Source organism: Chelonus insularis, unplaced genomic scaffold (genome assembly GCF_013357705.1).
Source record: "Chelonus insularis isolate UGA/USDA-ARS -01 unplaced genomic scaffold, ASM1335770v1 contig_55_pilon, whole genome shotgun sequence".
Lineage (NCBI taxonomy): Eukaryota > Metazoa > Arthropoda > Insecta > Hymenoptera > Braconidae > Chelonus > Chelonus insularis.
In genome coordinates this window covers 137,286-162,842 of record NW_023276643.1, presented here as the reverse complement: position 1 = coordinate 162,842, position 25,557 = coordinate 137,286, and the positions used below count along the sequence as shown (strand labels likewise).

The 25,557-nt window shown below is 39.0% G+C and overlaps 1 protein-coding gene and 1 long non-coding RNA gene across 2 annotated transcripts; one reads left to right on the top strand and one right to left on the bottom strand.

The window, feature by feature from the left end:
- The first annotated feature begins 11,847 nt into the window (after positions 1-11,847).
- Positions 11,848-12,942, top strand: LOC118070176 (uncharacterized). Its single transcript, XR_004690729.1, has 2 exons — positions 11,848-12,255; positions 12,773-12,942. It is a non-coding gene; the product is annotated as an uncharacterized lncRNA (long non-coding RNA).
- Positions 12,943-17,446: 4,504 nt separating this feature from the next.
- On the bottom strand, positions 17,447-18,760 carry LOC118070187 (sialidase-like). Its single transcript, XM_035088621.1, has one exon. It carries the CDS (start codon positions 18,758-18,760, stop codon positions 17,447-17,449), a length of 1,314 nt encoding a protein of 437 aa, XP_034944512.1.
- Between the last annotated feature and the right edge of the window lie 6,797 nt (positions 18,761-25,557).

Sequence of the window (25,557 nt, the reverse complement as noted above, 5' to 3'; positions counted from 1 at the left end):
TCTTATTGAAACTTATCAAATTGTTCTTATCCATTCTTACATATACTTATAAAATTGATCAAGAGGTTTTTAATTCTCATAAATTCTGATTAATTCTTGTTGAATAGTAATAAGATCATTTTTGGTCTTCTTATAGGCCCAATACGTTCTTATTCATTCTTATAAATTGTGTATTAGAATCTTTCGGAAAATAGATGTTTTTATCAGTTTGTTTTACCAGGGTAGTGGACATTTACCGAAACTACTATCTTCACATCAGGCCCCGAAGGCAAAGCCAAGCCCAGTGTTACCGACAATGTGTCATCGAGCTCAGCTAAGAGACCAAAGAGTCAGATGAGCTCTGAAAAGTGTTTTTGTCGAAGTTGCCATCATCAAGAAGACCCGCTAAATTCACTTCGCAGAATATTATGAAAGCTATAAATGAATTAAACACGTCCATCTCCACGTGGGGGGGAACGCGGGCTGACCATGGTGCGGTTATTAGTCTTCAGCACCTTATCAAGCAACAGGCCATGAACACAGAGCTGGTGATATGAAACTTTCCAATAAGTGATTTACTTACTAATCCTCAACCATTCGTTATGGCAGTGTTCGATGCCCTTGAACTATCTGTTTCTTCTAGCAAGATTGTCGAATCCAGGTTTATGCATGGATTGCCTCCTGGATCTACTCCTTCCAGTTCTACTGTTGTCTCTGCTCAATTGCTGCCTTCATCTTCTTCTTTTTCTGCAGTGCTCTCTTTAGCTTTTACTTCTACTCCGACTGGTGTTATCAGGAGAACATCCAAAGCTAAGTCGACTGTCTCTATTGCTGTGAAATGTGCTATGCTCACCTTCTAAATCAACTATTGCTGCCAAACGCAAGCTCGACAGGTTGTCCCCATCCATTCTTAACTGCGCCAAACTAGCACAGGGTACCACGCCGATTTCCTCTCAGAACTTCGAGGTCTCAGTTAATGAGCTGCTGCCCTCCAGGGCGTCATAAATAGCCATGATAATATTGCTATGCTAGTAGCGATTTATTCATCAGCAAAACAGTGATAAATTATTTATTATAAAAATAAAATTCTAAAATTATTGATGTTAATATTTTTACTATTTTCTTGACCTTTTGCTAAAATTTCATTGAACAGCTTTTCGATCATGGCTTTATTGGTACGAACATGATTGTAGCATATCAGGGTAAACCTAGAGAGATTTTTATGGTGTTCCTTGAAACCACAACTGAACAATACTGTCTTGCAATCATTTCTATAAAACAAGTTTTTACCTCTGTATGATTTATACTGTTGAGACGTAATAATTTCTGGAAAAAATTTTTTTTGCGAAACAGTCAAAAAAGCTTGTGCAATATGTTCACTCTAAGGAATTCAAAAAAAAAAAACTAACTCTTTCCACACGAGGAAACCTACGACTGTTAAGCACATGTTTTAAAATTGAAATAAAGTATTACAAAGGACCACATGTGTCTTTAAATGGCAAATAATTACACAGATAATCAGTAATTTCCAATTTATAAGGATAGATATTTAAAAATAACCAAAGCGATACGCTCTGTAGTGATTTTTTTTCTTATTGGTTAATAAAATATACACGTCTGGTAGAAGAAATTTGTGAAAAAATATTGATACTAAGAAAAATAAAAAAAAATGCTACACCTCAAATCGTTTATTTACCAAAGCGTTATGAGATCGTATAAAGGTTCTAAGAATGAAATTTTCTTTTATGAAATTGAAAATGCAAAATCCTGAAAAGAATAAAGTTTTCAAAAACCCTTATGAAAATTGTAATTTTCTGAAACTTCGGGTGTCTATAGACTATAGAATAATTAAGAGAATGAAAACATTACTATGAGATGTGGTCTGTTATTAATGAGATAAAGGAAATTAAAGATAGAGAGTTTAGAAAAGACATAATTATTAATAATGATAACAACAAGTTCTGTAAATAACACCTACAATAGCATATTTTATGGGTGGGTAGAAGATGCGGACTATCAATAACTACATATAAAATTACCACCTCAGTTGAAGACAAGAGTGGTAATTACGTGGTTTATAATCGTTCACTTGTACTCCCAAGATTTAGATATTATTTTTTTCATACTAGTGTAAAAAGGCAAAAAGATAACGTTCAATTCGAATCACCATGGAAATTAAGGAGATCTGTTTAGAATTAAGAAGGGAACCAAGGTAAATTGGTTTTAACGACCATTTGACATACATCTGAATTTTATTTGTTGATTATCAAAAGACTGCTTGAATCAAGGACAACTTCTCTTTTTAGACTCAATTGTTTTCACCTTTAAGTGATCTTTTTCTGTGGTTCCATCACATATGGTAAATTCTGTCGTCTCGGCTGATTCTTTACTTTGTCTGTTCAAATATACATCTTTATATATTAATCTTTTTATAAATCTTACGTGTCTCGACGCTATCAACTTTCTCGTGCTGGAATGTCATAAAATATATCCTGTGGATGTATACCCAACTGAAACAGTTTTTTACAGGTACCTTACTGAACTTTGTCTCAACGAAAGGTAACTTAACGTAAGCAATACATCCAAACCTTCTTATTTGCTTCAAATGACAGTTAGCTCTTGGTGAAAATTTAACTAACGGTACTTTATAGTCAATTGATTTGTGAGGAGTTCTATGATAAGTGTAAACAGCTATTTCAGCAGCTTATTCCTACATGCTTGATAGTAAGCCTGTAGTAATTAACGGCGAATTTTCTGATAGATTTCTATCTAATATATCTTGTAGGCTATTTACACTTTTGGAATCATCTATTTCATCCGTTTGGCATGGTACAAGTTATCATTACACTCTAAACGTGATTTCTCTGAATTTATTTCTTTAGAATCATCTGAAACAATAAAGTTCTCCAATTTCTTCCTCCCGATCGGAGACTTTACACCTATAAACTTATCCGTAGACTTTGAGTTGATTCTCTCCGATCTAGATATTTGTTTATCTATTGTGATAAAATAAAGTAATATTATACAGTCCCGCACGATCTTCGAACGTTCCGGAAAATTCTAGAAAACCATAAAACCTAGAGAGGAAAGAACTACCTATACAAAGGGCCCCAAAACTTGACCTAAGAGCAATTATTATAGACTAAGTCGTGAAGTAGTAATTTTTGTAAAATTCGTTTGTTTAAATCATTATAACAAGCCAGTAGGCAAGGTGTCCAGAGATACCTCCACTGATTCATACGGTGAGGAGTCCACCACTACCAAAGACAAACCGAGCCGTGAGGGCCAATCCGTCGTAGAGTGCCTCCAAAATAATTCTGGACTGAGTGGTACTAGACAGTCGCTGTGAGAGTCCACCTGCAGGACAGGATAAGGTGTGACTCGTTTCCGGGAGAAAACATCAAGCCTTCAAGAGGTGTCCACATCTCCAACTTGCCTAGAGAAAATATACCACGTTTTCGAAAGATTACCGAGCCTAACACACCCCGTAAGAAAAGCCTGAGGAGTTTAGAAACCACAAAGTGAGTTCCAACTACACTCCAGGAGCACCCAGCGGTAGCCAGACCATTTCCATCCTTACTGTGTCACGAGAATTTGCAGAGTCACCACCATAGTTCCACAAGCGTGAAGAGAATCTTCACAAAGTATCGGAATTATATTTATCATTTACTCAGTCATTTTCAGCATGACCTCAATAATTTGCTATCTATCGAATTTAAATTTTTATAATTTTCTCAATAGCTATTGTTTAATGTAGCTAAAGAATTCGATTTTAAACTTAGAGCTCTACTATAACAAAACCTAAAATATAAATATCCTAAACTTCCAGCCTCTTGCAAATAAATCAACACTCGACGAATACATTACAGGAGACTTTTGCATAAAGATAACGCCAATGACTATTTTTACGACACCATAGTTTGCGATTGCTCGGAAACCTCATTCACTATTGCTAAACATGCAGTATTTTTATGACTTAACTGATGTAGATTACAGATAACAGATCTTATGACTTCAAACCTAACCACCCAATTTGGGTTTTTATAAACCCCTTCAAATATCGTCTTATCATTTCGTTTGTTATAGATTCTGAATATCTTCTCATCCAAAAATATACAAAACCCAGCATCTTCTAATTTACATAATGACAATAAGTTTTCTAGAATGTCTTTTGCTGCGATACTGTTAGTTAATTTTATATGATTATCATTTAGTTAATCATTTTTATGCAAAAGATTTCCTTTACCATCTGTTACAACGTCAGCAATTTCATTTTTACTTATAATAACTTATAATAACACCTTTCTTGTTTTTTTTCAAATTGCTTAAAACGAAACTTTTATTAACAATATGACTTGTCGCTCCCGAGTCAGCTATAAACTCTACATTTTTTGGATTATTTAGGCTTTTATTACACAGTGCCTTACTTACGGACTCAGCATACTTGTTATTACTCTGTTGAATGGAGTTTTGGTTCTCTATTACTTTCTCTCTCTCTGGATGTTCTTTAAATATTTACTTCAGAATAACCTCTAAAGTTGCCACTTTCACCTCTGACGTTGTCTGATCTTCTAACTCTTTTTTGTTGACGCGAGTTTGTCTTATTTTTTTTGACTGGAGATTCACATTCGCTGAAATGACTTTTAACAGCTCTTGTGCAGTCTTCACCTTTGTGGTTGGTGATACAATTATAACTATAACAGACCCATTTTTTTTGTTCCATTTGATCGACAATGATCTTGCCAATGTCCTTCCTTGTTACATCTAAACTATTTGCTATTGTTCCTCTTGCTCTTTTGTACTCTTACTCTTAATGCTGCAACAACGTTTTCGACAGAACCTCCTTTATTTTCATCATTTTTTCCTTGTATATGATATATTGTTTTACTGAAGCTTTCATGTCCATCTCTTTGCCAGTGGTTGAAATAACAGTTAAATCTGTGCGTCTGACTTCAGGCATGACACCTATGATGGCTTGATAAAACGTCAAGCGTTTCTCTTGTTCAATTTTTTTTTGAGGATCGTCATGTTCTCTAATAATCTGATTGAATCTTTCTCAAAACTTGTATACTCGTTCATCTTTATTTATTTTTTAAAATACAGTCGAGTTCCAATAGAAGTAGGTGTTGAGCTGACTTCTCCTTTTCTGCTGCCTCTTAGCTTCTTCAAATTATCCGTAGGTTCAGTTAAGGCTGGGCTGTACTAAAGAAAAGTTCCGAAGTTGACTTTGCAGTCTCTTCTTGGGCGGCGGAGGGCGGAAGCTCGATGTCAACTGAAATTGAGTAGGTAATAGGAAATATCATTAGAAAAATGATAATTTTCAAGTATGCACTAAAAAAGGGAGCCTCAGGGCACCAAAAAATTTAAAAATTTTCAAATCACGGCAAATTTTTTCTTCTTTTTTTCAATAGCATCGAAATACAATTTTAGTCAGCTAAAATCAATCTTAATTTTTTCCATGACTATTCTTCCTATCAATAACAGAAGAGTAAAAAGAATTTAAATAGTGTAGAAAAACTTATTTCTATACAACTATGTTAGTTATAGGATTACTTTCAAAAAAAATTTTTAGTAATGAACAACAAGAGATAGTTAAAACGATCCGCGGTGAGTTGCTATGCTTTGCCGGTAGGCTATATCCCCACTCTCCGTACCCAAGCCTGCAGCTAAAAATTAATAAACATGGGCTTTTCAAAAGAATGTATGCTAGCTCTGTGGTTGGAGCGCTAGACATTTATTTTGCTAAGCAGGGTTCAAACCCAGTCACAGCCAATTTTTTTTTTTTGTAAAAACTACTCATAATTATCATAGTAACCTATTCATATGAGTTTAAAATTATTTTCTAAAATTTTCCCAAAAACTACATTTATAGTGTTATGTCATTTTGCTCTTTGAAGGTGTCAATATGTAAACCATATGCTTAACCTTAGAGACTTTAAGTTCCTCTTTTTAGTCCTAGCCTTTCGACCAATAGACAGAGATGAGGGGATCGTCAATAGAAAAAGTAAAAATGTGTGATTTATATAACAATAGTGACAAAATTTATTGAATAAAAATTATTAAAAAGTTGTAATAACAATCTGAACGTTAGCAATAGATAATTTCTTTTACTCTGGTCGAGATGAATCACAATCAATAGGTCCTTAGTTGATGCTCCAGTCAGCGCAATTATTCACTTCTACTCGCGAATTAATTTAAATATCAATTTAAAAATAATTTGACGATCAAATAAACTTCATACAAAAATTTGCAAACTTTGAAATATTATCAATACAATGTTCAAGACAAAACAAGACTTACGATTTCAAGAGATGTTCTACGACGATCTGATCTCGATCTTATTTGTTCGACAACTAACTGATGCATCAAACCTTACGTATTTATTTAGTCGAATGTGACATAATTAGAAGTCCCTTGCTTGGGGCGCGCATAAGTCCCTTCGCATGGTCTTTCCCCTTTTTGGAAAAGATAACGCTCTTTTTACGTCACGTACTCTTTTTTTATAATTTTATTGCTTTCCGCCACGGAGGTTTTCCAAAAGCAATAAGATATCTAAAAAATGATTTCCTCAACTATTCTTCGAAATTCCTTCTATTTTGACGAAACCTTAGGAAAACTCAAAGAAAAATAACTTAAGTAATAATCGTTAATCTCAGTTCTTAAGTTTTATTGCTATTCATTTTTAACTTCTCTTAAAATATATTGTAAACAATTATGTGAAATAATTGAAATACATTCAGACATTACAATAGTTACCACAAATTCTCTTTATTAAAAATGTAGATTGTGTAAAACTTTAGAAAATAATTGTTAACTAATAAGAATAGATTATTATTTTAATTGTGTGCAATTTTAAGACATGAAAAAGGAAAAAAAATTGGCTGTGACTGGGATCGGACCCTGCCCGGCAAAATAAAAGTTTAGTGCTCTGACCACAGAGCTAACATGTACTGACATAAGAAATACACGTTTATAATTTATAAACTGCGAGCTTGAGTACGGAGAATAGGGATAGAGCTTGCCGGCGAAGCGCCGGAACACGCCGCGGATTGTTTGAACTGTTTTTCATCATTTATTACTTCTGATTGTTTAAAAAAAATCCTGCAACTAATGTAGCTATATGAAGATAAGTTTCTTTACACTATTTGAATTTTTTATCACTCTTCCATCATTGATTGGAATAATAATTATGAGAAATATTAAAATTGATTTTGGCATCCTTAAATTGCAATTTTAACGAAAAAAAGAAAAAAATTAATTTACAGCATTGTAACAATTCCACATTGCTAAATCAAACCGTGGTTTTTTACCTTTTTTTTCGTTGTGACAAGATTCGCCTGTGCAAGTAGCCTCGAAGTATTTTTATAACTTATGCAGGATTAATTAATTGTAGATTAACATCAGCTCGTGCTCGATCAATTGCACGTGAAATAGATTCAGGTTTTGGCAACGCAGCAACAGGTGACATAACAGTGCGTAAAGAACGTGATATAACTTTCGCAGGTTTAGCAGCGGTTTTACGAGCTCGTTTCATTATTTTATTTTTTACAATTTTGGCTTGTACTGCAGCAGCATCACCTGGATGATCATAAATAGGCCCAATGCCTGTAATATTACCTAAATAACAAAAATCGAATTTAATTAATCAAACATACACAATAACATTTATCCACAGATATCATGTCACACTTACCGGTGCGAAGATCACCATAAGTGCGAATTAATAAATTGCACTTAGAATTAGTTGCACAACGCCAAGATATATCATTTGGATTTACTCGTTTTTTAGAGTACGAAATACCATCATGGACAAGTAACTTATTACCTTTTCTGCGAGGTCAGAAATGTTAATGGCATCTTACAAAACTTAAATGTACATAGGACACAACAAACAATTGAATAAATAATCAACTAATAAACACGCGGTAATTGCTACAATACCTCATGTATAAATAAAACTACCAAGAAACAATAACCTAACATGAGACAATGAAGAGACAAAGTTAAATATTTGATCCACAGATGTCACTACATTAATGATTTAAAATTACCAATGATAGATAACTCAATCAGTGTTTAATATTCTACCAGCAGATGTTGCACGAAGATAATATTAGGTAACAAGCTTCATTTTTTAGAAAATTCAAAAATTAATAAATTTAGATGGAATTTAATAAATTTTGAACAAAAAATTAATCAAAATTTAAATACTTTTTTATTAAAAGACACGTTCTGCAGATTTAACAGGGATTCATGTGAAGTAAATTTTAGTAAAAATTAAACACTTTTTTTTTAATGAAAGTAAGGGACAAAATATACAACTTCAGTTAACATCAATCAATTCGAAGGATGAACTGTCGGGGATATTACAAAATATCCTCGAATGTATTCATCAAACTTAAGATTGATTATTTTACACTTATATAGGGACCACCCTACATTTTTTGATCAATTAAAAATTGTTTTAGCCCTCAGAACACGGGATTAGATGTTCTACATTTATAAAAAGACAATCCTACATTTTGTCTGCTTAATAAAAAATCGCTTCAGCCCTTAATACACGGGATCAGATATTCTACACTTATCTAGAGCCAATCCTACGTTTATTTGAAAACATAGCTCTTGATGAAATACTTTGGAATTGAAAAATGCAGGGATATTTGGTCTGGCGATATTTTGTCGGGAGATCAAAACACCTGATACCATTGTTTCTTGCAGAATTTATTCAACACTATTTTATCATTACGATAATAGAGTTTGCTGTAAATTTCTAGGCAGGATCATAGTTAGAAATCAATCTATTTTTTTGTATTATCTTCACAACTTTTGCTTCTTCTTAACTACTGTGAAGTAAATATTTTTTTTGTGAATACTTAAATATCATATACACACGATATTATCAAATCATGAAAATAATTTTTCGGGTTAACATTCACCGGTAGCAAAAGAAAACGTTAACTGTAAAAAACCAATTATAGCGACCGGGTGAGAGTTAATAGTATATAAATGCAGATAAATTGATAGAAGTACGTCAGAATTACAAAAAAAAACTTATTTCAAATATACAGAATATACAATTAAAAAATTTAAGCATCATGAATATGCCATTTTTATACATGTTCTAGATAAAAGTACATTTTATATATTCCAGTCATAGGAAACATTAATATATGTAAATAATTTTTTTTTACACCAAACAAAAAAATAATTTGATATATACAATTTCGAAATGGAATTTCTTATTTATGTTATGTCCGACTAATTTTAATTAAATTCCATTTAATTAAAATAGTATTATTATTTTATTTATTTAATGGATAACATTATGCCGTGAGGTTATGATTTAATGGGGATACTATAAGAAGGAAAGGGGTGATTGCGGGTAGCGTTTGAAGGATTGGAGTTGTCGGACATGGACAGGTAGTTATCCTAAGGGAAAGAAAAAAAAAACAAACTTCTTTTCCCTTTTTTTTTTCTTTAAGAAATATTTTTTTAAGGGAACGTTAGAAGAGCCTGCACTCTTCTCCCCTCTTGACGATGATGAGTCTCCGTTCAGAATAGGTGGTTGACAACGTAAGATGAACTTACCTTACTCCGTGCTGCTTGCCAGGAGGACAATTACGCTCCAGTTACGGTAACGTTGAGTGGTGAGTCTCGATGGGAGATGTGGTACTCGAGGGGAGTAGGGATTCTCCTGGATCACGAATAACTCACACACAACACCTCTTGGTTAACAAATATTCCTTTATTGTTCTGTTTTGTCTTTTATCACTTACAACACTAATAATGAGATTTTTATTTTCTTTATGGTTTTTCAAGTAACTTGTAACGTCGGTAGACGGAAACTCTTTATTGAATAGGATTAGCAATATAATTGTAAGAGAGGATATGCGCGTTACTGCGTCTCGGGAGAGATTATTATAACGACTGAAGATAGAATAATTTTTATTGTGTTCAACGCGATGATAGATACGCGGGCCGCCTTGACGGGTCTATGGTCTTCGACGAAAAGCCCAGATAAGAGCTGTTTGGTCTACGAAGTGGCCGCGTGTAAACAGAGTCGCCGGAAGTAACCCTGCACTGGTTTGAATGTCAGCAGCCGACATAAACAACGATCCAACAAAGTATTGCTTTGTAAGGATTGAGTCGTCAATTTATGTATGCGTAATTTCTGGTGAAATAGAGAGTTTCTCAAGCTGATTAAGCTGGGAAACTCCCAGTCCACAGAACAAAACAGAAAAAAGGTGCACCGTCTGCAGTTTGGGGCCCCGGGCCCCGCCACAAGTCGAAAGGCTTGGGAAAGAGCTGACCATCGTCGACGGAAAAGAAAAATGCTGGTCAGCGGTCTAAATCCCATGCAAAAGGTAGAAGGAAAGGGGAAAGGGGGAAACAAAAAAAAGAAAAATAAGGGATACGGGATGGACGGGAATTAAGTCGGACATAACATCCCCTCCCCCCAAGGCAATCGCCCCTCTCGGGATCGATTGTCTTGCGTTAGGAGTCCGACTTTCGTGCAGGAGTGACTGGTAAGGCGGCCTGAGCCAGCGAATGGGCGCCCTCGTTACCGTAGTGCCCAACGTGACCTTGGAGATAGTGGATGGTGCTGTCGAGGTTTCGCATGTCTTGGGAAAGACTCAGCAGCTCGTCTTTATAGACCGGGCTGCGGCCTGACGTGGTACACCAGTTTCTGCTGCTCCAGAGCGGCAGCCATTCATTCAGGCTCTTCACAACAAACTCCGAGTCGGTGAAAATAGACAGGGCTCGAAGCTGGTACCTGCTCGCGATTCTGCCGGCCTCTTGAATGGCCTCCAGCTCTGCTCCATTGTTGGTGGAACGGCCGGGCGCGGCCCGAGAGACGTTCTCGACATGCCCGGGCTCAAAAAAGACCCCTATGAAGGCTGTCGCATTGGCAGTGCCGTTTTGGGTGCAGGCCCCGTCGGTGTACACCCGTACTCGACCGTCCGGACCCCGCGTGAAGAGGGTGTCCGTGAGGAGAAGCTAAGTGGGAGCAGCAACTTGGAGGAAGCGTAAGGAATCGGATAGGAAGGTGAAGCGGCGGAAAACGGGGTTAGGAAAGTAGTTTACTTGCAGGCGGCACGTGTCCCAGGTGGGGAAGACGCCGACTCTGCGACCATAGGCCACCGCGTAGTAAGGCATGACTTGGAGAAATTTGTGACCACAATTACCGTGGCGGCCCGAGTTTCTAGAGTGCGTGTCGTAGGTGAACTTGCTTAATTAATTGACGGCTTATTACCGCAACTTAACCTAGAGATTAATATAACCAAAAGACAAATTGTAGAATAAGGTGCAATTGGTAGCGGCTAAAACGCTGCAGGGGCAGGAGAGAGAACGATCCTCGGGCGGGTGGTGGTCCTCGGCTGTGTTGCCCTGGAGGTGCCAGGGGTAGGTTCGATGGCTGGCCGTGGCTCAGGAGACTCGTTCTTCGGGGTGACGATCTTAAGAGGGATATCGTTTCCCTGCCTCTCTCGAATGCTCCGGTGTCGTCGTAGCAGAGATCTTGAGCAGACCCAGAGAGGGCTTCTTCCACACTTGTAGATACACAGGGCGGTGAGGATAAAGCTAATTATCCCGACTACCTCTAGCGTGCTGCTGATCCAAATCCTGTTTCGTCGTTCTTGGTGGAGACCAACTCGGTTCAACTCGTTCTCGATCTGGTCCAGGCCACTGCCCCAGTTGGCCCGAGTATCGGCTTCTTGCAGATGAAAAGTTGGAGTGTTAATAGACGGTTCTAGGGAAGAGTCATGCAGGATTGGTGAGAAAGACCTGAAGCTAAGAGAGGTCTTGGGAAGTAGGCCAGTTGTTTAAAATCATGATGTTACATTGTTACATTAACACCATTCTTTTATTTTTAATAAAATGATGAAGCTAAGACTACAATTTTTTAACTAATATATTTAGTATAAGGTTTTCGTTAAGAGTCTGTTTCAAGTACTCTCATGTTTACTTAAGTATTGGTTTCCATTCATCTGTTGATACTTTTATTACTTTCATGATGATTGTACCAGCACATGAGTCTCTGATCGACGCATAATCAGGACAAAGAAAGAGATGTTTGGTTTTCAATCAAAGATATCTTAAAGAAAATGAGTCAGTCTTTAAAAAAGTTCCAACGAGTGCACTGTGTCGTTTTGCTGTAATTAAATACATCTCTAGTGTGGTCAATCCAAATTGGAATTAAGCCTCTGATTTTCTCTTTCATTGTTGTTTGATCAATTACAATAAGTCATATTGCTGGATTCAATCTTCAACTAAGTTGTGAGTCAAGTTCATTATTGTTTGGATCAAGCCCAGCCTTGATTCTTCTTATGTTACTAGATCAATTGCGTATAAGTCACATTCTTGAGGAAGTTAAGATGGTCTTCCACGAAATTATACACGATTTCTGCTGACTTATACCTTGATCTATATCTACAATTGATTAAAAATGAGACATATCAACTACGTAAACAGCCACATTCTCAAGTGCTGAGATTTTCTCAAATCTCAATGATTTCCAGATAGGAACATCTGCTGGCTAAACTGGTTGATATGAAACATTCTAGAAGATCAAGTTTTGTTGTTGATTTTCAATTGGCAATCAAGTGAGTCTCTGATCACATGTTATTGGAAGATTCAGCATGAATCTTCACGAAGTTTATTTTACACTTCTGCTGACGGAACCACTTGATTCAATTCTAAGAAAGTTTGATTAAAAATGTTGATTCAATGTTGTGTCTAATTACGGGCATACGTTTCACTCTCTGAGAAAATACCAATTCATATTTTCTTTTAGGATTCAACAGCTTCAACCTCTTAATTATTGTTCAAACACTGGTCTGCGATCACCTCGACGTGTAACCAGCTCTCTACATTCTACGTTATTTTAGATCAGCTATTTTAATCTCAGTTATTAATGCCTAATTCAACTTTTGCTAATAAATAAGTTTAAATAATTAATTAAAATTTCTCTTATTCTTTTTTTTTTCCATTTGATTAATTAACTTTCAAACACATTAATTCTCTTTTATTCACCAGTGATGTTAGTCTGGAATTCCCCTAAGCTGAGGATAGTCTCGTAACGGTTAGTAGCCATGCAGCCCGGTCGGAGATCCAGCACGCCAGCGCCGTTGAGATGAAGAGTGTGAATTTGCTGGCCTTCGCAGACGACGTTGTAGACTTCCGGCTTGCAAGTGGAGAATAGCCAGGAGTTTTGGTGGGTCAGGGCGATCTATTCGGTGGCCTGGGATAGCGTTACTCTGATATTTCAAGTTCTTAGGGTTTCGTTGGAACGGTCCCGAATGATTTCAGTTTTGCAGATAGGCCGGTTTTCCGAAAATTGGACTGCTCGTAACGGTGCGCAGGCCAGGCCGTTGCCAGCGGGCAGGCAGTTGGACAGCTTTTCTCTAGAGGCGAGAAAATAGCGGGCGTTATCGGCTGACAATACCAGAAAGTCTTCTTCCGGCAAGATGGTGAGGGCCGATGGCTTTCGCCCCCCCGGCTGCGGAATTTTATATGGGCGCAAGTGGTAACTCCTCCACAGATGTTTCTTCAGGAGAGGTATCTCGACGACGGTTGCGAAGATATTACCCACCCGGGTAGCGGTGACACGTGAGATTTTTGAGAGCACTTGGAGGTCGATGTGGTCAAGCGGTTGCGGCGGGTTCAAGTGTGGCCGCCTCCGTTCCATGTCGTTTAAGGCCACCCTCAGGTGTCCTGCTGGGACGGTGATCGGGTTGAGTATGCCTCTCTTAGCTACTTCGATGGCTGTGATGGCCTGTCGCATCAGGGAGTTGCGCTGCTGTAGGGTGCGGAAAAGGTAGAGGCCCAGCAGCATGTAGTCGCGCCCCTTTTCGACCATGTGTCTCCAGTGGTCTTGTTGTTTTGAGATCGCAACGGCGTAGGAAGCTAGCTCATCGATTCTTTTGTTGGTTTGGGCAAGGTCGCTCACGAGGGAGTCGACTTCCGTACGTATGATATGCGTGGCGTTGTTAACTAGGTGGACGATAGACGCCTGATCTTGGTAAAGGTGGGCGATCTCATGAGAAAAATGTTCATAATCATTGTAATCCAGGGTGCCAAACAGCTTTCTGAGTCCAGTTCTAATGAATTCAATCCAGGGTGAACGTTGGTTTCGGTCGTTAGAGACGTCCCGGGTAAGGGTGCGCTGATTGCTTAGCCGGGTATCCTCGTCTAATTCGGCCCGAACTGTGCTTTCTTGAAGTGCCGTGGTGCAGAACTGCAGCGCGCAGGTCTCTCGGCAAGTGTCCAAGTGATTGTTGAATGCCTGGGCGTCTTGTCCGTGCGCGTTGATCGGGGCATCCACGTCCAGCGTAGAGAGGATTCTCCAGGTTTCGCTTACCAGCTGGACGGACTGGTATTCCTCATAGTACAGGCCAGACTGGTGTTGAAACATGGTGACCCGGTATGAGTCACCAGGGTGAGCGACAGAAAGGTGCAGAAGTAGAACCAGACTCAATAATAGTGGCATGTCTGGAACAGATGGAGAAGTTATTAATGGAAAGATTTAGGAGGCACGGACGGGATTGTCTCAACGACGAGGTTAGCACATAATGCCCCGTGTAAGCACCCTTGACCGGACTTCTCGGCCAGTATCCAAAGAGCGTTGATGGCCTCGACGGTTAATTCCCCCGCTTGGCGTTAGCGATGGCCCAGGCAGGTGAGAGGAGCTGCAGGGACAAGGTGGCGAGGTCCTGAGTAATAACCTCGGCCTCATCTTCTTGAATGGGATCCGCTGCCTGGGAGTTAGGAGCAGGAGTGGGTACAGGTTGCGTGTCAGTGTTAACCTCGGCTTCGGCGGGAGCTGCTCTGATGTCTAGAATGGACTGCGGGGAGTAGTGAGCTCTGCCTCGAGCCGGGACCTCGCGAAGTCCCTGCATGATGGCGGCCTCTAGCAGACGTCTCCGTGTCCTCCTTGCGCGATTCCGACGAGTCCTAGCGGCCGGTGCTCTGCGGGATCTGGAGATGGTTGCCGGGTTGGCGCGGTGGACCTTCGGTTGCTGGTCCATATCAGCAGCAGGGTGCCTTAGTGATGCTTTGCTGAGACGGCTGGCTGTTAGGGGTTAGTGACAACTTAGAATAACTTTCCTTTGGTTAGTTACAAGCTGTTTGCGCCATCAAGCAGGGTTAGCATTTAGCCTTACTGTGGGGTATGTTCTGGGAAGAGAAGGGAAGGGAGGAAAAAATGAAAAGGAACAATAAAAACACAAATATAGAACATTAACTAATTTTCCGAGTTTATTGCGTTATATTGCATTATAACCATATATATGTATAGGAGAGAGGATGTGAAGTGGGGTGAGTTCCGCCCGTGGAGTTCTCATCCCATCGGAGTCCGTAGGCGCGTCTACGTCTCTGCTGGCAACTTTCCATTTCCCTTTAATCCGTTATGATGGAGGGATAATTAAGATTAGTGAACGGGGTGGAGGTACAGTTTAAAGATAACGTCAACCAAGTAGAATATAAGAAGTTATAAAATTTTATTAAGTATGTGTCAGTTTACAGGATATCAATTAGTCTATATCAGTACAGTATATCAATTAGTGTATCAAGGAGTTCAGTAGTATGATCCTCCATGACGGCGGCGCTCTCTCCGCGCTTGCCTTCGGCGTTGGTTGTGGCGCCAACATCGCTCACAGTGAGAGGAGGCGGGAGCAGGAGGGAAGCTACCGATCCGATTCCATTCCTCCACGAAGTCCGAGAACTCGCTCACCCTCAGTAGCTCCGGCGCCGGCCTCGCCCAAACGTACCGCCCGATTCGCAGGAGGAGGGCTCGAAGAGCTGGCCTCCGTTCCTGGATCGCGCGGGCCAGTGAAGCTAAACCTTCGAGGAAGCGGTCCGTGAGTACGGAGGGCGGCTCGAGCAGCTCGGTTGGTGGAACAGGGTCAGGACCCCTTGGAGGTGCGAAGGTGGTTGGTGGATTACGGCCTGGGCGACATTCTGTTACCAGCCGAATTCCTCGTCCGAGGATCCACTCAGGTCGAAGACGATGGGGCTGATCCTTCGGCGTGGCTCCGACACTATGGCCTGGCGTTGAGGCGGCTCTGCCTTTGGTTGTGCTTCTTGTGGCTGGGTGGAGGGGAGTGGTTCCAATACCACCCAAGGACCGGGCCCTCCCAGTTTAGGATCCAGTTGCCAAGACGAGGCGGTGACTCCTAGACCCTTCCACATTTCCTGGCAAAAGGAGGGAGGGGTAAACAGATTATTGTCAGGAGGCGATACAAGGAATTGGCAGGCTGTCGTCGGTCTTGTCGGTAGGCTTAAAGAGATGAAAGAGAGAACGTCCTGCTTTGGGGGAAGGCCGGCATGCATAAGGCATGCTCAGACATCAGAGGGCATACAGGGGCGAGAACGGGAAAGGTGAAGGAGAGGGGTAGGATTCGTACGAAACACACTTATAATATATGTTGCGAATGTTTCGATCCGATCGCTCTTTCGATTTCTCCTTAGCTTTGGTTAGATTGTTCCTCGCTAACCTCCGAGCCTCGGAAAGTCTCATTGAGAGGTCCTCGAGAGCTTCGGGGTAGGTGTGGATCTCCGAGAAATCAGGCAGGGCTGTAGGAGCCCGGGCAACTTTTCCATACAGTAATTCGAACGGAGAGAATTGGGTGGCCGAGTGGACTGTGGTATTGTAGTTGAACATGGCCATCGGGAGGTATCGATCCCAGTCATGATAAATCGACACAAACGAGCGTAAGTATTCGACAAAAGGGTGATGAGAGCGCTCCAGGGAACCATTTGACTGCGGGTGGTAGGCGGACGTGAGGACCCTCTTGATTCTGAGTATCTTAGCTAGCCGGGACAGGAGTTTGCTAGTAAACGAGGTTCCTCGATCCGATAGGATGACCCTTGGACATCCGTACAGGCAAATGAAGTGGGTCACCAGGGCCTCGGCGATAGTGGAGGTGCGGATGTTCGGTAACGGGACCGCGCAGCAGTATTTCGAGAAGTTATCCTGGATTGTTAGGATATGGAGATTGCCGTCTGGAGTCATTTCCAGCGGGCCGACAGTATCGATGGATATCTTCTCGAACGGTTCGAGAGGCGTATCCGTGATCACTGCCGGTTTCTTCTTTCTGATACGGTCGAGCTTCTCGGTCTGGCAGGTCTGGCAGCTCTGGACATACTCATAAATGTGCTGCTTCATTCCGGGCCAATAGAAACGCTGTCGAATCCTCTGATAGGTCTTGACAACGCCCTTGTGGCCTCCCACTGGTGTATTGTGATTTTCCTGGATAATTTCCAGCCGTCTGTCCTCGGGGGGATTTTCTATCTTACCCTGGGTTAGGGTGATCGCCATCGGGCTTGTGGTGAACACGTGGGCCAAGTAAGGGCGAATGTTTACGTGGATCTCGTCGCCGCTCTCGGCCATTCGAAATGATCGCACGTTGTAATACTCCAAGGCAAGCCTGAGGTTGTTCAGAGCGAGAAGAATCTGTTCCGGCGGGGGTTAGTCGAAGTGGTGTTTCTTAACAAACACCGTGAACACTCTGTGCTTGCCTAGGGGGGTGGCGAAGACCTGTCCCACTAGGGGATTTGCCGCCTTGAGGTCATCTACGGATATGTAGTGGAGAGCTTGTAGCAGCTTGCTGACTGGTTGAGCAAGCTCACAGTCAGCCGAGAGAAAGTGGACGACGTTGTCCCGGGAATACGTAAGTCCATCCCGGCTAACGGTTATGGTAACTGCCTGCGAGGGCGTCCGGGGTGTAGGAACGGATTCCGTCGCGATTTTAGGTTTGGGCTTAGAGTCACAGGAAACTCTCCTCTCGAAACCAGAAGTTTCAGGGTACACGATTACTCCTTGGCTAGCTACAGCCGGTAACGGTGGGGACGGCTGTGACGGCTGAAAGGAGGGGTTTACGGGAGTTGCGGGGAAATGGTGAGTTAAGATGCTGGAATTAGCGGCGGGACTAGTATGAGCGTCGAACGTAGGAAGGGTCGAAGGACGTCCTAGACAGTGACGCAATAACGAGTCCTGCGAGTTGCGTGTAGGAGTGGAATGTTGTGGAGTCTCGATGTACTGATAAGCGCCTTTGTCCCAGTACATATTCTGGAACGGAGTGAGGTTCAGCGCCTCTTGGACTGGCGGCACAGGCTGAGGCGACTCAGGTTCCTGGTCCCCCCCATCGCTCCCGATGCTCTCCTCGGCATCATCCGAGTCTTCTGGGTTCTCGTATTCCTCCTCATCATCCTCTTCCTCACGTTCGAGTTCGTTGGTTTGTTCCAGTCGAGAGCCAGCTGGAGTGCTGTTTTCTCTCTCCCTCCGAACCCTGTCATACGACTCCAGGGTTGACCTAACGCCATCTATCACCTGTGGCGACACGGGGAGACGTGGATAAGGTACTAGGACCGGCACTCGTCTCCTACCCCGGCTAAGCACCGAGTCTTCCAGGTTCCGAGAAGAGTCAGGAGGAATCAGTGAAGTCTGTGAGTCGCTTGGCTCCGTCGGGAGGTTAACCTCTGGGGCCGCGGCCCCCCCAGTACCCGATCCTGATGGTTCGGGAGTGGGTGGGACCCGCGTTGCTTGCTGCAGGGCGGGCGACGAAGTGGCTTCTGACCCGCTCTCCGGCTGCTCAGCGATTGTCTCCATCCCCCTTACCCTCTCCTCGGCATCTGAAAGCTCGGCGCTCACCGCTAGAGGAGGGGTTGGTCCGGAAGCTCTTGAACGCCGGGTGCTTGGTAGAGTTGTATGGGGAGAGCTGGTTGAGGGGTGAGTGAATTGCGGACTTGTAGTGTTCTCCCCTTCGCGTTGTTGTCCTTGCATGTGTCTCCTAAGTCTTGATGCTATAGTGTCGGTTACTTGTGGCGCTCTGGGGCGGTTTCTAATTCCTGGTGGTCGGCCTCGTTTTCTTGGTTCGCCTCCGTTACCGTTGGTGACTGGTAACGCTGTGTGGTTACCGCCGCGTATTAGAAGGGCAGTTGGAGGGGTTAGTGGATGGTGTTCAGGAGGGGCTTCGGTGGCCCTTGGGTTTTCGTCCTTATTACCGACCGGACAAAATAGGCATCACCAAAAAAGGTAAAAAAATCATGTACTCTAAACCTTTTGCTCTTAAATTGATGCTCTCATAGTTGCCCGCGAGCTGATTCGCGGTTTTCAATTATTTCAAGTAGATGGGATTAGAGATCAGACTATTCTCTATCAGTCTGCAAATTTCTATTCCTTATTATTGATATTGAAAGAAGTTACAGATTTTGAAAAGTGAAAAAAACATGTTTTCTGTCACTTATTTTCTGTACTGGATGCTTTCGTGCCAGTAGTGTCTATCTTCTTTTGCCCCTTGAATATTTTACCTATTTTACGCCTTTCTATGTTTAATTCTTTTGTGATGTTTGTTGAAAAATATAGAAAAGGTTTACGATGGATTATCCTTGCCGTTAATGACTGTCATAAACACCTGCATAATTTTTTAAATGTTACGTATTTTCACCGTTCGCTATTCATTATTCGCGATACATTCTCTATAATTTTTTTTCTTTTATATCGATGTTGTCTCATTTTTCTATTATCATTTAAGGCCGAGATATTGTCCTTTGATATTATTTGTTGTTACTTTTTTGTTCATTATAGAAACGTTTGTTTCCAACTCAATTTTATTTTTAAACGTCTTCCCTAACTACGATAAAATTTTCAATTCGATCCCGATTTTTTTCGCATTGCTACGATCGTATAAACTTCCCTCATGGAAAATTGACCGCTAAAAACATGGTTTTTTACCCTAAAAAATTCTGTAACCCGCGAAGTTTTTAATTCATTGCATTAAAATATCTAAAGGAGTTGTAAAATCGGTTTCTCTTTCTATTGATTCCTCACGCAACTTAATGAAATTATTATTTTTTTTTATATTGCTTTTGAAAGTGAGGGGCCTATGCTTTTTACGCCGATAATAGTTACTCGAACGCTGTACTAAAAAGAAACAAATATTATCCAAAATAATTATAAATAATTTATACGAGATAGTTATTAATGATTATTCATATTAATTTTTTCGAAATACCATTTATAGAATGAGTGAATAAATACTAATTAGGCTGCGCTTTTTTTTTCATGTTTATGTGAACAAAAATACAGCATTATCAGGAAATATTCATAATTTTATGTCAATTAGTGTATTGATTAACGAACCATTAAAAAACATAAATGTGATACTATTTACGTGAATTACCAGAAAATATGATATAAAGAAAACTGTCTTCAACTTATTCGATAGATATATATTGTATATATTGATTACATTAAAACACAAACGTGTGCGCATACAAACTATTATTAATAGCGTATTTATATCTTGATATTTTTCGATTTGCATTTATCTTTAGAGTACTATAATAAGTCATTTAATTAATAATTTCGAACACAACAATATGTTTTTTTTTGTTCATAACATTGTACTCCATAACCCCAATACTTGTCACGCTCGTATTGATGCGGTCGCTACGCCTCCATTTGTGATTAGAAGATTTACAAGAGAAGCGCCAATAATCAAATAAATATTTGTATAATTTCAGTGAGACAAAGCAAAGCTGCTTTATTTACAAAAAGTATAATTTATAAATTACATTCACAAGTCATTATTCGTATTTGATGAGTATACATCGTTTTCTCAATTTATTTCGATTATGATTTATTTATATATTTTTATGTTACTTATGGATAGTAAGAATAACATTGACGCATTGAATACGAAGGTGGCATCGAAGGTGGCATTGAATACGACGATGGCATCGGAGGTGGCATTGAATACACAGGTGATATAAGTTGTGGCTGCTTTACTGCTTCTTTTTGGTTTTCTGAAACAAGAAGATTTAATGAACTTTTTAAATTATAGCTAACCAAAATGAACAGTATAGTCATGAAGTTTCTTTCGTGAAATAAATGAAATGTACTAACCTTACATTGCTCTCATAATCGTGCCTTCATATCGATATTTTCTTTTTCCAATTGTCTTATTCGACTCCATATACGTTTTTCACATTTTTTTAGTAAACGATCTCTTTTCTAAAGGTATTCCGCAGTTACATTTTGAGGTGGTCGCAGATACCTTGATGACTCTGATTCTCCATTATCAACAAACTGTTGATTCGCTGCCAACATCGATGCACCAGTTTCTTCGTTTTCTACGACTGTTTTTTTAGTCTTCTGATTAACTTGTTCAGAGTCTCTTTTGTCTAAACGTATTGGCACTGATGCTCTTCGATCTATAATATCACAATTTATTGTAGACGTCACTTTACTTCATTCATGGCATACTTTGTAGTTGACTTATTTTAAAAAATATATATTATATAAATTATTATTAACTTACTCTCAGAAGTCGCTTTATAATTTTTTTTATACACGTTGTTCATACAGAGTATATGTATTCTCTTCAATTTGTTATATTTATGTCGAATAATATTGTGTACTATCAAACACTGCTTATAACCAAACCAACAAGGAATGTTGACGGAGTGTAACTCAACTTATCTAAATCCTACTACTTTTTCTATACAGTTTGACTGTACGGAAATACTTCATACAGAGAAAACAATCGTCCAAAACTCCGCCTTTATCTTCAGACTTTCTATGCTTATGCGTTAAATAAAACACATAAAAGAATAGTGGGGACAACTTCTCTGTTACTAAGCAAAAGATGTATACAGATTTATTTTTGTTTACTTCTTTCATGTTCGCTTAGTCCAAATACTAGTTTTTCTAAATCTTCCTTTACCGACTTTGAGTAAAGAAAAAAACTAAATATGCCCGAATACTTACAATCAGAATAATATTAACCCTGAAAAAAACCTTATAACTTTGATTTCTTGTTAGTCTTACTTCGAGAGTGGAATACAATCTGAAGCCTATTCTGTTAATGCCAACTTAGATGCTCTTATTTTGGCACAGAGAATTATTAATTTTCACTCAGCTAATATTGTTTGTTAAATTAATACGCAATAATGGATAGAAAATAAATATTTTACTTAAAAGTAGATCACTGACATGTATTATTTATGCTAATGATTCTTTTTGCATACTTTATTCATGAAAATCAAAACGAATGATGTTGCTATTTTCATGTATCCTTTATAAATGGATTAGACAAAATATGGTGTTATCGACAAATTTATTTATCATTAATATATATTTCAAGATTAGTTATTTTGAGAAATTTGATTGAAAAATTGTATGATGAAAGATGAAATTTTATTAAACTTTTATTTCAGTTATTTTACAGCTTTATTAAAATTGTCCTTTCGTACATAACTATTATAATTGAATACATATATATACTATCACTAAATTGGGAAATTACATTAACATATACATTACAATAGTATTAAACAGATGAAATTGTTTATTTGTATAATTCATATATTTTTTAGATTTAATGCAAATTGGCAAAACCTAACTTATTAATATTTCTCATACATAGACGGACATTTACCCCGACTCAAAACTATTCTGCTACCTGATGTTAGCAGCTCTATGGCGCACAACATGAAAGCATGTACTTTAACGTACTCTTCGAAATGTTCTGAATAACTCGTGATAAATAGTTAGATATTACTTTTTAACTAATATAAATCTAGCTTTTGAATGATAAAATATTAATAAATTAATTTATCTATAATTTACAATTTGTTGTTTAAAAAATGGTAATAAGTTTTTTAAGAAATAGAATTTATATCCCAGGGACGATTGGGCAAATAATACTAAAACTACATAAAAATTTTTTGACTTTCTGGTGAGCTAACCGTAAAACAATGATTTTAGCACCTGTTTTGATCCAGCACAAACAATCGCTGTGGAATTTATTATGAATGAAGCTGATACGTACACTGTTTCATGGCTTGAACTCACTAAAAGGTATATAAAATTATTATACATAAGCTGATAGAAGAATCTCTTTAATCTATTTTAAAGTTAATTGATACAAATCAATACTATAATTATTATTATAGCGTATATATGCTATCTTACGTGATGTAATTCATTCATGCAAAATTACTACTGTTTCTAGAAAAACTGATTTATTTGTTTTTTTTTTAACAGATGATCCATGAAGATGTTCAAGTACCTTCTCATGATTGCGAGCAACACTGTCCAGAATTGAATGCTTGTATAAATAAATCATTGTGGTGTGATGGTACTTCTCATTGTCCATCTGGTTACGATGAAGCTTTAACCATTGCTCAATAATTCTCCGACTTCCACCGCTTTATTTAGCTAGTCGAACTAACATGCCTCGATCCGTTGACCTTTTGGAAAGCAACGCTGACCACCGGGTACAATACTGCGGACTCTGGACGTCTGGAACTGGACCACGATGTCTTCACTCGATTAGATCTCTCTTGTTCCTGTCAATGGAACTACCGGTTGACCTCCGGACTACGGGATGTCTTCCCTCGTCGTGGAATACGCAATCTTCTTGCCAGACAACAGTGCCGACAATAGTCTTGAATGAAATTGACTTGTCTTGACTATAACGATCTGTCTCAGTGCACTTAATTATGACTACAATTGACTTTATAAATGAATTTATAGAACAACGCAATTGGTAGAGCTGCTCCTTTAGATGCCGTGTTGTCTATAGGAAGCCCCTGGGCGATCAGGCGAACTGTGACGTCGGTTGTGCCGGCTGGGAACCTCGTGGCTTCGGTTATCCCCTCTCTTGCATGTATGTCTCCCGCTCAATTCTTGATGTTGTGTCTCCTGGTGTTGGAGGACGGAAACTCCAATCAAGGGGGTTAGTTTCCGTTGATAAAAGGGTTAGGAAGCTCAAAGAAAGTTGAAAGAAAATTAGTAGAACTGTACGATAGTAACTGGACGTTCTGATAATACGTATAAATGCATAAATAATTGTATCCTCTAGTAGTTTCTCATTTGGTAAAATCTCAAATATTAAATCTTCATCGATGAGATTTTGAACCATTGCATCATAATTGGCCACTACATAACGAGCTATTTGTTCAAACTTCTCTTTGGTATTTCCAGCATTTTGTAGAATATTAGAAATAGATTGTACACAATTCTTATGTAATTTATCTTCTCCTGTACCAGGCGTCTTAGTTTTGTTTCGAGCATTGATGGTAAATTGCGCTTCGCGAATTGGTAAATTTCTATCTTCTTCACTGTCAATTATTACTGGAAGAAGAGCCTGCAAATAAAATCGTTCAAGCTTAGGCTTCGTTTGATCTATCCATAAAATGTCATCACGTTCTATCAAAGTTACTTGCATATTTGGTTTTTTAACGGTTGCAAAATAGCAAGAATCTCTGCATGTTATATGGAGTTGTCCTTGAAGATTGTAATACCAGATATTTATTTTCGGAAGGTGTTGACGATTCATCAAAGAAGATAACACCTTTGAATTGGCTTTGTGCTGCTTTGTAATTTTCAGTGATATGTTCTTATCATCTGAAAAACGAACAACAACAACAATCACATCATGATTAATGAAGCCATCTGGTCGAGCACAACAAAAATATGAGTCATCCGCACTAGTAATGAATATTCCACACCGATCAATACGATAACCAAGATATTTTGATAAGCGTTTAAGAGCATCTTCTCGATCTTGACGTATTGAAATTAACGTTTTTACATCTAAATTGATCGGTTGACGTATTTTTTCAACAACTGTTGCAAAAGAACTCTAGTCAGCCATACGACATATTTTACCGAACAAATGTGACGAAATTATGTCTTTTTCAGACTCTGTTAGCATAACAGTTCAATAACTGTTCAGCATCTTTGCTCAAATCCGTGTCAATTTTTTATTATTTCTTCATAAAAAACTAATTCAGTCAGTCGTGGGACTAGATTTTCTCTACTGATGTCACAATCCAACTCTTTAGGACAATTTTTGTGATCATGTGAAACATGATTAGGGATTAGTTGTATAATTGCACGTAACGCCTCGGTTTGTTCATAAAAAATCGCATTCTGTTGCACTTGAGGAAGCATTGAGTTTTCATTAATTTTTTGTTGGAGTCGAAGTACGTTAGAATCAATATCTCTGCGAATTTTTATTCCGCAGTTTTTCACTATTAATCGCATTTTAGTTATGTCTACTTTCTGGGTAAAACATAATGTTTCATTAATTGTTGCTGCAGAAAGTGTATTTAATTTTCACCCTAAATTACGATGCATATAACTTTTACATTTTATTCGTTTGGGTATAATCTTGACGCGTGCATAGGGATTAGCTTCAAGTTAGCTAAAACGTTAGCAAATGGTTAGAAATTATTGATTGTTGAGAGAATTGAACCGCGTTCTGATTTTCAGCATTTTCAACATCTATGTTACCATTACCTACAGCATTAGAATGTATTACCTGTTCATTAGGTAAATGACTAGAATTATTGTTGTTATGACTAGATACGCTAGCAGTGGTTGGTAACATTTTTAAATGAAAGATCAGAAATCGACGATCTTTGTGAGAGATGAACAGCACTCTGATTTACAGCATTTTGAATATGTATGCTATTACGACTTAAAATATTAGACTCTATGACCTGTTCCAGTTGGTTATAAAGCTTTTTAATGAATCAACTGAAATTAATACAACTGATAAAACATAC

Bases quoted from the DNA above. Each gene is read 5' to 3' on its own strand.
- LOC118070187 (XM_035088621.1), bottom strand. From the start codon at position 18,760: ATGCAAGGACAACAACGCGAAGGGGAGAACACTACAAGTCCGCAATTC.